The following is an 11,878-nucleotide window of genomic DNA, read 5'->3' on the forward strand; positions in this document are numbered from 1 at the left end:
TTTTTTTCCTCTTTCTCTTCTCTTCCTCTCTTTCCTCTAACTTTCTCTCTCTCTTTCCCCTCTTTCTCTTTCCTCTTTCTCTTTCCACTTTTTCTCTTTCCCTCTCTCCTCTCTTTCTCTTCTCTTTGTCAAGCCCCACAGGGCTTGCCACTCACGGGTGAGGGTTGGGGGACCGCCAGCCAACTGCTGCCGCCGCCGCAGCCACCCGGCCCGTTGCTGTTGCCGCCGCCGCAGCCGAGCAGCTTGTTCCCGCCGCTGCCGCCGCAGCCGCCCAGCTCGTTCCCGGCGTTGCCCCGGCCTGCGGAGCTCCAGGTATGGCCCTCCCCCCTCCCTTCCGTTCCCTGCAGCGCTGCCTGGTGTGCCTGGGTGGGAAATCCCGAGCCGCTGTAGCCAGGTGCGAGGGGGAACGCCAGAAGCCTCGCGCAAGGGGGGGGAGGCCTGGCGACGCTACGCCCTGCCGGGCGCTCACCGACAGGGCTGGGGGGGCCGAGGCTGCCAGGGAGAAACAGCCACGTGCCGGCAATCAGCCGGAACTGCTGGAGCCAGCCGGGGAAAGCCGCAGCGAGGCGGAGAACGCCGCGGATGCCAGGGGGAAAGCCGAACGGGCCACGCAACACCAGCAGACCAGCAGACGCCGCGGGAGAGCTCAGAAGGCCGAGCAAGGGCTGACACCAACCTGGAACTCTCTGGTCCAACGAGCCTTCAGGGAAGGAGGCTGGGTGACGCAGCACACAAGTGGCCGGAGAACCGCCAAGGATTGATTGACTTCCGGGAGGGGCGGGTCCCAACTGCCGGGACACTTATAACCACAGGGCGGATGGTGGCTTGCGGCTGGGGGCGGGGTAACAGGGCGCAGGGCCAATGAGGAGCCCTGCGAGGGGGCAAGTCCCATGAGAGAGAGAGAGAGAGAGACAGAAGTGCAAGTGCCTCTGTCTCTGTCTCTCTGTCTCTCTCTCATGGGACTTGCCGGAGGGCCGTGGGAGGGCCGCATTTATATAGAGCAGGGAGGGCTGTTCGAGGGCCGGATTAAACTGGGCCGCGGGCCGCAAATGGCCCGCGGGCCGGACTTTGGACATGTCTGCTTTAAACCATTGGAAAAACTGCTGTCATTCAGCTAAGGCTATAAAAACCTGTACGCTCCGATTGTTAGCTTATTAATACAGAGGAGTCGGGGAGTCGGAAGTACAAAAAACTGAGGAGTCGGAGTCGGAACATTTATCTACCGACCCCACAGCCCTGGTTTTTGGTATATCCTCAGACTTATGACCACAATTGGCACTGGAGTCTTGGTCGTTAAGATGTCACATGAGAGTTTGGCTCAGTGACTGCAATCCTCTACTCCTGAGGTTGTGGCTGTTAAGCAATTTCACATGTCGTTGAGCAGATGAGTCCCAGATAGGAATGTGGGCTTGCCTGAAGTGGGCAGGAGAGGCATTTGTGAGTCCTGGCACAGGCCACGTTTGACTTAAGGAGGTCCTGGAGAAGCTTACAGATGCTTTTGAGATATTTTGCTTGGAAACATGTATGGAACACGTGACTTGGAGAATGGCGCAAGGCTGCAAAGGCCTCCGTTGTGGGGATTAAGGCCTCAATTCTCAGTGGCTGAGGTGACAGTGGGCTGAAGTCCAGGTCTGGGTTCAGTGACCCCAGGCCTCCACTTAAGGCCCAGCCCCGGCATTACTGTCCACCGGGGCTGCTTTCCATGGTCTGGATGGGGCAGCTCAGGCTTCCAGGGGTGGCTGCAGCTGTGCATCCCACTTCATCACCCCCCGAACTCATGGCTGAACTGAGCCTGGTCTCCCGGACCTCCCCCTACCCCCCAGACACGCCCACGTCCCTTGCCTGGGCCTTCCTCCTACCTAAGGTTTCAGGGCTTCTTTTTCACCTCGTCATAGGACAAGAACCAAGGAGGAAAAGATAGAGTCAGTGAACAGCAGAAGAGTTTGCCTCCGAGGGATGTGGGGAGAAGGAATCAATGGAGGTTTTGTCTGGGGTGTAATGCGGACCTCTCCCCTGGTCAGAGGGTGGACTGGAAGACCTTCATGGTCCCTTCTAAGGCTATGATTTTGTGATTCTCTACCGTTGTCGAAAGGAAACATTATTCTTGTCTTCTTTCTTTTTCCACCAGCAGGAAAACAACTCTGACCAAAGATTCACTTGCAAGTCACCTTTCAAGAGATAGTAGAAAATCAGCGCAAGGCAGCAGCCGCCAGAACTCATGGAGGGCGGGAAACTCTCGGATCCCCCGTCAGACACAAGCAGCACTCTGAAAAACCACAAAAGAACCCATGAATGCTCAGAGTGTGGGAAATCCTTTGCTCGCAGATCCCTCCTTTTGACCCACAGGGAGGTCCATGTGGGAAGCAGATCCAGTCAAGGATTGGAGGGTGAGAAATCCTTTTCTGGAAAAGGTGCCAAAGATCTCAGACGTCCCCCCAGACTAAAACCTCATAAATGTGAGGAATGTGACTTACGCTTTGGTCAAAAGTCACGTCTTCTTACACATCAGAAAATCCACACTGGAGAGAAACCTTATCAATGTCTGGAATGTGGGATTTTTTTCCGTGAGAAATCCACCCTCAGAAGCCACGAGAGAATTCACACAGGGGAGAAACCTTACACGTGTTGGGAGTGTGGGAAGAGCTTTTCTCGGAAGGCAAATCTTCGGGTCCATGAGAAGGTTCATGCAGGAATAAAACCTTACAAATGCTTTGAGTGTGGAAAATGTTTCACCCTGAGTTCAACTCTTCGGAATCATGAGAAAACACACACAGGGGAGAAAAATGAAAAGTGTCTTGAATGCGGGAAATGTTTTTCCAAGAAATCAAGCCTGGTGCAGCATCAGAGACGTCACACTGGAGAGAGACCCTATGAATGCCCAGAATGTGAGAAACGATTTATGTGTTCTTCTGAACTTCAGAGACATCAGAAGATACACAAAGGGGAGAAACCCTATCAATGTGGGGAATGTGGAAAACGTTTTCTTACACAAAGAGTGCTTCAGTTTCACGAGAGAATCCACACGGGGGAAAAACCATACAAATGTGGGGAGTGTGGGAAATGCTTTTCCCTAAAACAAAGCCTTGGAAGGCATCAGACGCTCCACACAGGAAAGAAGCCATACAGATGCCTAGAATGTGGAAAATGTTTTGCTCAACATGGAACCCTTTGGACACATCGTAAAACCCACACAGGGGAGAAACCATATCAATGCTTCGAATGTGGGAAATGTTTTTCTCAAAAGGCAACCCTTTGGACACATCATAAAACCCACACAGGGGAGAAGCCATATCAATGCATCGAATGTGGACAATTTTATTCTACCACATCAAACCTTAGAAGTCATGTGAAAATTCACATAGGGGAAAAAAACTACAAATGTTTAGACTGTGGGAGAGCATTTGCTCATTCACATTCCCTTAGAAGCCACAGCCGAATCCATACAGGAGAGAAGCCCCATAAATGCTCGGAGTGCGATAAATGTTTTTCTCAAAAAAATACTCTTGTGATGCATCAGAGAACCCACACTGGAGAGAAACCATATAAATGTCCAGAGTGTGGGCAATGTTTTGCCCGAACTTCATCACTTCACAAGCACACCAGAAGTCACACAGGGGAGTCGCCTTACAAGTGTGCAGAGTGTGAAAAAACCTTTCATAGTAAATGTCACCTAAAAAGGCATCAGAATGTCCATATTAGAGAGAAACCCCTTCAGTTGTGAGGAATGTGGAAAACATTTTTTGAAACGTCACATCTTATAATTCACCAGGAACTTCACACAGTCCCAGAAGGGAAATCCTACAGTTTTTTGTTGTGGGGAAACCTTCACAATGACGAAAACAGCATGGCAATTTTTTGTCCCAGTTTCTTGTGCTTTTTGTACACCAAAGCGTCTGCACAGGAGAGGTTCCACAAATGCTTCAGCAGAAATCAACATTTTATTTCTGATTTTTTTACTTTTCATTTTAGATATTAAGATTTTGGGGTCCAGAAGAGAAGAAGGAAACTCCGTTTAGATGCCTCAGATCATATGAGGTGGTGGAAATGGCCTTGTGATTCCGTTGCACCTAAAATGACAGAGAGAGATCCCATTTTCCTGTTGAATGTGTATTTACCTCCCAGCCAGCCCAGAGACCTTTTGTAAGGAACAAAAATGTTAATGGAAAAATTAATATTTTTGTGTTGGTTATTAGCTGGTTTTAAAATTAAGAGCTGAAAGACAAAGATGGCAAATTAAATATGAACATGGCAGAGCAAATATAATTGATGGGGGAAAAGTGTTTTGAAGGATTGAGGGAATAGGAAGAAACTTGAGCATTATTTAAAAAAAATACAAATTGTATGTCAAAATAATTATGTTAAGGCGTGGGATGAAATCAAGAAGGATGTGTTAAGATGTGGAAATTACAACTGTCATCGTTGGGGAGAATTTCTGTGATTAAAAATGAATGTATTACCTACTTTCATGATGTTTCTGTTTTAAGCAATACCTCTCTAAATAATAGGTGCACCCCTTACACAATCTAAGTTTATATGCCGAGGGGAAAAACCAGGGGTTGAATTTAAAACGCTTCAGGATGCAAATAAAAGAGGATAGTCTGATTGGGAAATTCTCCTTTGCAGCCTCTTCAGTTTGGACAAAAAGAATGAGCTTTGTTTAGAATAAGAGAATTTTAAAATAAGAAGAGGAGGAGCTGAAATTTCGGTGGCCTGGTTTTTATGTGGTACAACCTCAACAATCCTCGTGATCGAAGTGATGCATTGAGAATACGGAAGGGATATAAACCCAGAGGAGGGTGCCCGAGAAAGCCCTGGCAGAGGAAGGCCATGTATGGGAGAGGAAAAGAGCAGGCAAAGAGAAACGGTCACCTATGGAGAGTTGTTAGAAAAAAGGAAGGTGGGAGAATACAAGGGGAAGTCATGAGATCAGCAGAGGGATTTAGCTTCTCACAGTTTTTCTCTGAAGAGTCGAGAGAAAGATTGAAAGTGGACAAAAGGAACACTTGGAATTAAACACAACCTATTGGGAGACAGAATTTGAAATTGAACTCCTGTATGTGCAAATGATGAACGTGAAATGGCTAAAAGGTATCAGCTTTTTCTAAAAACTGAAATGGACAAAAAACAAGCTAGTCCTCGACTTACAACAGTTCATTTAGTGACCGTTCAAAGTTACAACTTGAAGAAAGTTGTTACACTGAAGAAAGCAACATATGACCATTTTTCACACTTATAGCCACTGCAGCATCCCCATGGTCACGTGATCAAAATTTAGGCGATTGGCAGCTGACTCCTCTTTATGACAGTGGGAGTGTTCTAGGGTTGTGTGGTCACTTTTTGCGACTTTCTGACAAGCAGAGTCAAGGGGAAGCCAGATTCATTTAACAACCATGTTGCTATCTTAACTGCAGTGATTCACTTAACAACTTTGGCAAGAAAGGTCCTAAAAATGGGGCAAAACTCACTGTTTCACTTAGCAACAGAAAGTTTGGGCTCTATTGTGGTCGTAAGATGAGGACCACCTGTATGACGAAACGGGCCAAAGGTTTTAGTTATTCTGTGCCATCAAGTCTGTGTCGACTCTTAGCAACTGCATGATAAACATTCTCCAGAATGATCTCTATCCCCAACCGGATCCTTCAGGTCCCCCAATGGATCCCCCATCGCCACTTTGCCTGGATCCACCCCCCTGGTTGCCCTCTTCTTCTCATTCCCCCCATCTTTCTCAGCATCAGAGCCTTCTCCTTAAAGCAAACATTGTTGCAGCCTATCTCTGATTGATGACAGTTTGAGCCTGGTCTATTTATTCCCGGAGTAAGAATTCTGCTTGGTTTCTTGTGTGATCCATTTGTCTGTTTTCTTGGCTGTCCATGGTAATCTCAGGAGTTTTCCCCCAACACCAAAGTTCAAGACCTGTCCACCCTCTTCCTGTCCTGCTTCTTCAAAGTCCAATTTTCCCTTCCGTAGAAGGTCACAGGGAATATCATGGCTACCCCCGCTCTGATCTTAGGTTTATGTTTCTCTAGCCCAGATGCTTCCGTAGCATCTGAGACCAGAGATACAATAAACGTTGGGAAATGGACATAAAGAGCAGCCCTCCATGGACGAGAGACTCGGGTGTCTTCATCAGAGTGAGATCTTTCGGGTGGCAAGATTCTTGTGACCCCCACCCCCACACGGGAGAGGATGATGGTTTGGGAGGAAGCGAGGGAAGAGGCGGCGAAACTGCACTTGGGCGAAGATCTGTGGAGGAGGCATGCCGGTAGAGACACCCCCCCCCCAAAAAAAAAACACCTGGAGGGATCCATAGGCTAGAAAAGGCAGAGAGAGATTGAGGGGGGCGGGAGCAGCTACCTAGATCCACTCTGAGGATCTTTGGATCCACTAGAAGGGATCCGCCCGGGGCTTCTTCCCGGCCCTCCCCCTGGCGCTCCCCCAACCTCGGCTGCACGGAGGACCCTGCCCCGCTTCTCCTTCCGCCCCGTCTCAGCCGCCGAGGGGACCTTGGACTGTCTGGGGCGGCCCCTCCCTCCCCCCCCGGGAGCGGCTCTTCCTCGGCGGTCCGCTTAGAGTTGCCAGGTGTCCACTATTTGAGCGGACAGTCCGCTTTTTTCACATTATGTGCACTATTTTTTTTCACAAAATAGTGGACATTTTTTTTTATTCGAAAGCTTTATTTGCTTATGTCATATTTTTTTTAAAAAAGAATGCACGATTTAAATAAAGTGACTTTTGCTTTTGCGAAAGGAAAAGAAAAAAAAGCGAGCAGGGGGTTGCTAACAAGTACGCCCCCATAGAGATAAGAATGTAGAGAGGCGCTCCCTCGTCTTCAAAACCGCGATTCTACACTGATCCCGGAAACCGGAAATGGAGGCTTCCCACGTCCGCTCTAGTTCAGCTCTATGGGCCAGAGTTGCCTCTCTAGCCCTGGGAGAGTTCGCCCTCCCTCCTTTCGTTTAAGCGACTCTATGGTCGTGGGCGGCTGCGCGGGCCGTTCGAGGGAAGCCGAGCCGAGCCGAGCCAGGGAGTCATGGCCAAAGGTAAGCCGGGGGTAGAAAATATATAATTTAATTGTAAATTTTTTTTTTTACTTTTTTTACTACTTAACCCCCCCCCCCGCTTGTCCGCTATTTTTGGGAAGCAGACCTGGCAACCCTACCGCATCCCCTCCCCGCCCTCTTCTCCAGCCTGCGGGAAACGCCGCAATCCTCGCAATTCCCTCCTGGACTATTTCGCAGCCATCGCAGAGCTTCAGATGCCGGAGCAGGAGGGAGCCCCGGCCGCGCACAGCAGGGCACTCTTCGCATGGGCAGAGGAACCCCGGACGCGGAGGAACAGGGAGTCCCGGCTGATGAATGCAGGGAGGGGTAGGAGGAGCTGAGGTGGCTATGGGGCGGGGCTACAAGTCGGAGCCCGAGAGGAGAGCAGAAGCCCCGCCCCCGCCCTCCCACCCGCTGGATCTCCGCTTCCCTCCAGCGTGTCACGCTTCGCCCTGCGAGGATCGGCGCTGGATCCCTCGGGAGAGGCTTCTGGATCCCGCTCGGGGCAGGTCGGGCTGTAGCTTTGTTGAAAAATGTGATAGCGCCCACGGGGAGGGGGGTAGGAGGATCTGTAACCCCTTTGCCATTGCAAGGAGCCACCTGCCCGGTCTCTCCCTCCCTCCCCCCCACTCCTGAGGACCCGGGCCAGCCCCTCCCTCTCCGTCCTCAGTCGGGCTCCGCAAAGACCCAGCCGGAGAGGAGCCCTCCTCGAAGGGACGGGGGGGGGTTCCTGTCGCTCCTGGCTGCCCCCCCCAAAAGCCATCGCGGAGCTTCAGTTTCCACCCAGATGCTGGAGCAGGAGGCAGCCCCGCCCGGGCACAGCAGGGCACTCTTCGCATGGGCAGAGGAACCCCGGAGCCTGATGCCCAGCGGAGAAACAGGGAATCCCGGCTGGGAAGGCGGAAAGGGGAAGGGAGGGGGGACGTCCTGAGGCTGCTAAGGGGCGGGGCTGTAAGGCGTGGGCGGAGCCCAAGAGGAGAGTAGAAGCCCCGCCCCCGCGTCTCTCCTCCCACTCGCTGGATCTCCGCTTCTCTCCATGTGTCTCACTTCGGCATGGGAGGATCGGCGCTGGATCCCTCGGGAGAGGCTTCTGGATCCCGCTCGGGGCAGGTCTGGCTGCTCTCCCTCCGGCCTTTGGGGCGCCCCTCCCGCCAGGAGAGCTTTCCCCCCCCCCCGCCAGGAGAAAGGTAGCTGCGGATCCGCCTCTCCGGCTTCCCGGGTTTTCCTTGGGGAGATTCGGTTCAGACACGATAGCAGAGTTCCCGTATCTGAGGGGCTGCCCCAAGGCAGAGGGGGCCGGGTTCTTCACCGGAGCACCAGAGCGAGGGACGAGAAACAATGGTTGCAAACTGATCAGAGAGAGAAGCAATCTGGAATTAAGGTGAGACTCTGCAGAAACCCTCCCCCCCCCACTACGCACATGGCCTAAAGAGACCCCCACCCAATTTAAATTCCCAGGACGGTCATCCTGTAACCCCTGCACCGGGCCTTAAATGAAATACGAACCATCCACTTAGGAGGGAAGATCAGTAAAGTCTCCTAGCAGGAGTAACTGAAGATTATTGCTGCTGACTGGCACTCTGAAATGAGTCCCTACACAAGAAAACCTTAAAAAAAAGGAAGATCTCTCCGTTGGGCCTCATAAAAAACACACAGTGGGCGGAGACACTCTTCGCATGGGCAGAGGAACCCACGACGCGAAACCCCCATCGCAGGACCAGAGGAGGTTTCGGAGCACGTGGTCCTGGCTGGGAAGGCAGATTAAAGGGGGAGGGAGGAGCGGGAGGGGGGGGAGAAGATCGGAAGCTCGGGCCTTGTCTTTGTTCTTTGTCTTCTAACCAGGAGATGAGCTCAGATTTGGGAACTAAAGGCCCTTGTAGGAAAGGAAACAAATCATATATTGGGCTTTCTGATTAAATGGATAGATGGCTGGAGGCTGAGGCAAGTTACCCGTTTCCTTGTGCTAATTTTAAAACGTGAATATGAAAGAATAATAATAATAATAATAATAATAATAATAATAATAATAATAATAATAATAATAATAATAATAATAATAATAATAATAAAGTTGGAAAGGACCTTGGAGGTCATCGAGTCCAACCCCCTGCTCAGGCAGGAAATCCTACACCATTTCGGAAAAATGGCTCTCCAGTCTCTTCTTAAAAACTTCCACACGTCAACCGGAGCAGGAGGGGCTTCCAGCGAGCTGACACTCTTCGCATGGGCAGAGGAACCCACGACGCGAAACCCCCATCGCAGGACAAGAGGCGGTTTCGGAGCACGTGGTCCTGGCTGGGAAGGCAGACTAAAGGGGGAGGGAGGAGCGGAGGGGAAAGGAGAGGAAGGGGCGGGGCTGCAGGGCGGGAGGGGGGAGGAGATCGGAAGCTCGGGCAGAACAGGGCATCATTCTCCGCATGCGCAGAGGATGCACTGACGCGGATGCCCAGCCGAGGAACGGGGAGGCCAGGCTGGGAAGGCAGATGGGGGAGGGGGAGGAGCGGAGGCTGCCAAGGGGCGGGGCCTGCAGTGTGGCCCCCGCCTCGCCTTCCCCCTGGCCCCGGGTGCTACCCAGCAGCTTCCCGCCAGGCAGGAGCAGCCCAGAGTGGGGGGGGGGGCGGCTGCCTCCCAAGAGGGGGAGACGAGCGCCCGCTTCCCCCAGAGCACGAGAGGAAAGACGGGGTGGGGGGAAGCAGGCAGGCGGCCTGCAGGAGGGCAGCGCCGGGGCGGCTGAAGAACCGGGGCACCCATGAGCGGCGCAAGATCCGCCTGGCAGCGGCAGCCGCCTGAGCAAACCCCGCGCTGCAAGCCTGGCGGAGCGCAAACCACGATCGCCGCCTGCCTCCGGGATCACGAGGTGAGCTGCGGAAGAGGGAGGGAAACGCGGCAGGATGTCCGCTGCCATTCCGCTCTTTTAGTCACTGGGACAAAGAATGCCATAGGTTTTCTCTAGCCGCGCAGGGCTGGGCAAGCTTGGCGCTTTTAGGACGCGTGGACTTCAACTCCCAGAATTCCTGAAGCAGCCATGCGTGACTGAGGCATTCTGGGAGTTGAAGTCCACGAGTCAGGAAAGAGCCAAGGTTGCCTAGCCCTGGGGCTCTACCTAGCGCAGGGGAAGGCAACCTTGGCTCTTTTAGGACGCGTGGACTTCAACTCCCAGAATTCCTGAAGCAGCCATGCGTGACTGAGGGATTCTGGGAGTTGAAGTCCACAAGTCTTCATATGAAAGACCCAAGGTTGCCTAGCCCTGGGGCTCTATCTAGTGCAGGGGAAGGCCACCTTGGCTCTTTTATGACTCGTGGACTTCAACTCCCAGAATTCCTGAGCCAGCATGGCTCAGCTTGGAAACCTCTCCCTTTCCCCTCAGCATGGCTGGCTCAGGAATTCTGGGAGTTGAAGTCCACGAGTCCTAAAAGAGCCAAGGTTGCCTACCCCTGAGTCCTAGCGTGATCTGTTTTTGACAAAGACTTGTTGGCTTCTAGTAAGAGCTTTGCTGTTTTCTAAGTATTCACAGATTCCTTGCTTCATTATCTTTCCCAGGATCTTCCCAGGTATTGAGGTCAGGCTGATTGGTCTCTAATTTCCTGCATCCTGGATTTTTTTTCTTTTCTGTTTGTAGTATTTTATGAAATGTATAGGCAAAAGCAAGAAAAGAGAAGAAGAAATTGTTTACGCTAACCTGAACTCTCTTCCCTCCTCCCTTGCTTGTGCGATGCCTTAATTTTGGAGATTCCCTATAGGTACTCCTCGTCTTATGACCACAATTCAGACCGGAATCACAGTCTTTGAGAGAAGCGGCCATTAAATGAGATGTCACATGACTGCTTTGCTCAAAGACTGCGATCCTGCACTTGTAGCGGTTAAGCTACTTCACAAGCAGACAAAGTCCCAGTTAAGGAACGTGGCGTTGCCTGATGTGGGCAGTGGAGGCCCTGTGAGTCCTGGCACAGGAAATGTGGAATGCCCTGAAGAAGGATAGAGATGCTTTGGGACACGTTGCTTAGCAACAGTATGGAACAGGCAGCTTGGAGAATGGCGCAAGGCAGCAAAGGCCTCCGGCCTGGGGATTAAGGCTTCATTTCTCTTCAGTGGACTGAAGTCCAGTCCTGGGGTCAGTGGCAGATGGCTGAAGTGGCTGAGGGCCCCAGGCCTCCGCTTAAGACGCAATCCCAGATTGTTGTCAATCAGGGCTGCTTTGCATGGCCGGGCTGGGGAGGCTCAGGAGTGGCTGCAGCTTTGCATCCCACTCCATCACCCCTGAACTCATGGGGGGGCTGTTCCTGGTCTCTAGGACCTCCCCCACCCCTGAGATGCCCCCAGGATCATTGCCTGCCCCTCCCCCCATTAAGAACCCTCAAGATCACTTCATGATTGCAACCAGGAATGTGGGATTATTATCAAGGCACCCAGGTATTTCTGTTTTTTTTTTTATTAAACTGCTGTTGATCAATAAGGAGAACAGAAGATTTAGAGAGGCGAAAACGGGGCGAGGGATGGAATGAAGATGCATCTGGTTTTTTATTTAGTGATAAAGTGTTGATGTTGAATATGCTGGCTGAGGATGTAGAGGGAAAGGGTTTTTTTTAACTATCTTTTTTGGAGGGTTTTCTTTTTTCTTCATTTTTCATATATTCACACACACACACACATTTGTATTACATTTCTTTCTTTGATCTGTGAATATAATCCTTAATAAAAGTATTGTTCAAAATAATCAACAGGACTTTTTTCAGGGCATGTACTGGGGGGCAGGGAATCAAAAAAGTCAAGATGGATGTCAAGTTGTGCCCTACTGTACTGCTTTTTAGCTGTGTATGTGATGTCCTTTAAAACAGCCA

General features: G+C 51.4%; 1 protein-coding gene across 1 annotated transcript; it reads left to right on the plus strand.

Moving 5' to 3' along the window:
* Window positions 1-2,218: 2,218 nt before the first annotated feature.
* Window positions 2,219-3,721, plus strand: LOC114923617 (gastrula zinc finger protein XlCGF52.1-like). Its single transcript, XM_029286793.1, has 3 exons — window positions 2,219-3,151; window positions 3,245-3,346; window positions 3,518-3,721. Exons 1-3 carry the CDS (start codon window positions 2,219-2,221, stop codon window positions 3,719-3,721), a joined length of 1,239 nt encoding a protein of 412 aa, XP_029142626.1.
* Window positions 3,722-11,878: the final 8,157 nt, after the last annotated feature.

This window comes from Protobothrops mucrosquamatus, unplaced genomic scaffold (genome assembly GCF_001527695.2).
Source record: "Protobothrops mucrosquamatus isolate PMUCROS unplaced genomic scaffold, P.Mucros_1.0 scaffold5062, whole genome shotgun sequence".
NCBI lineage: Eukaryota > Metazoa > Chordata > Lepidosauria > Squamata > Viperidae > Protobothrops > Protobothrops mucrosquamatus.

Excerpts from the sequence above, each read along its gene's own strand:
- LOC114923617 (XM_029286793.1), top strand. The coding sequence starts at position 2,219 with ATGGAGGGCGGGAAACTCTCGGATCCCCCGTCAGACACAAGCAGCACT. Across the intron at positions 3,152-3,244 it reads TAGAATGTGGAAAATGTTTT|GCAACCCTTTGGACACATCA; the intron begins GCTCAACATGGA and ends TTTTCTCAAAAG. Across the intron at positions 3,347-3,517 it reads CATCAAACCTTAGAAGTCAT|AGAACCCACACTGGAGAGAA; the intron begins GTGAAAATTCAC and ends GTGATGCATCAG.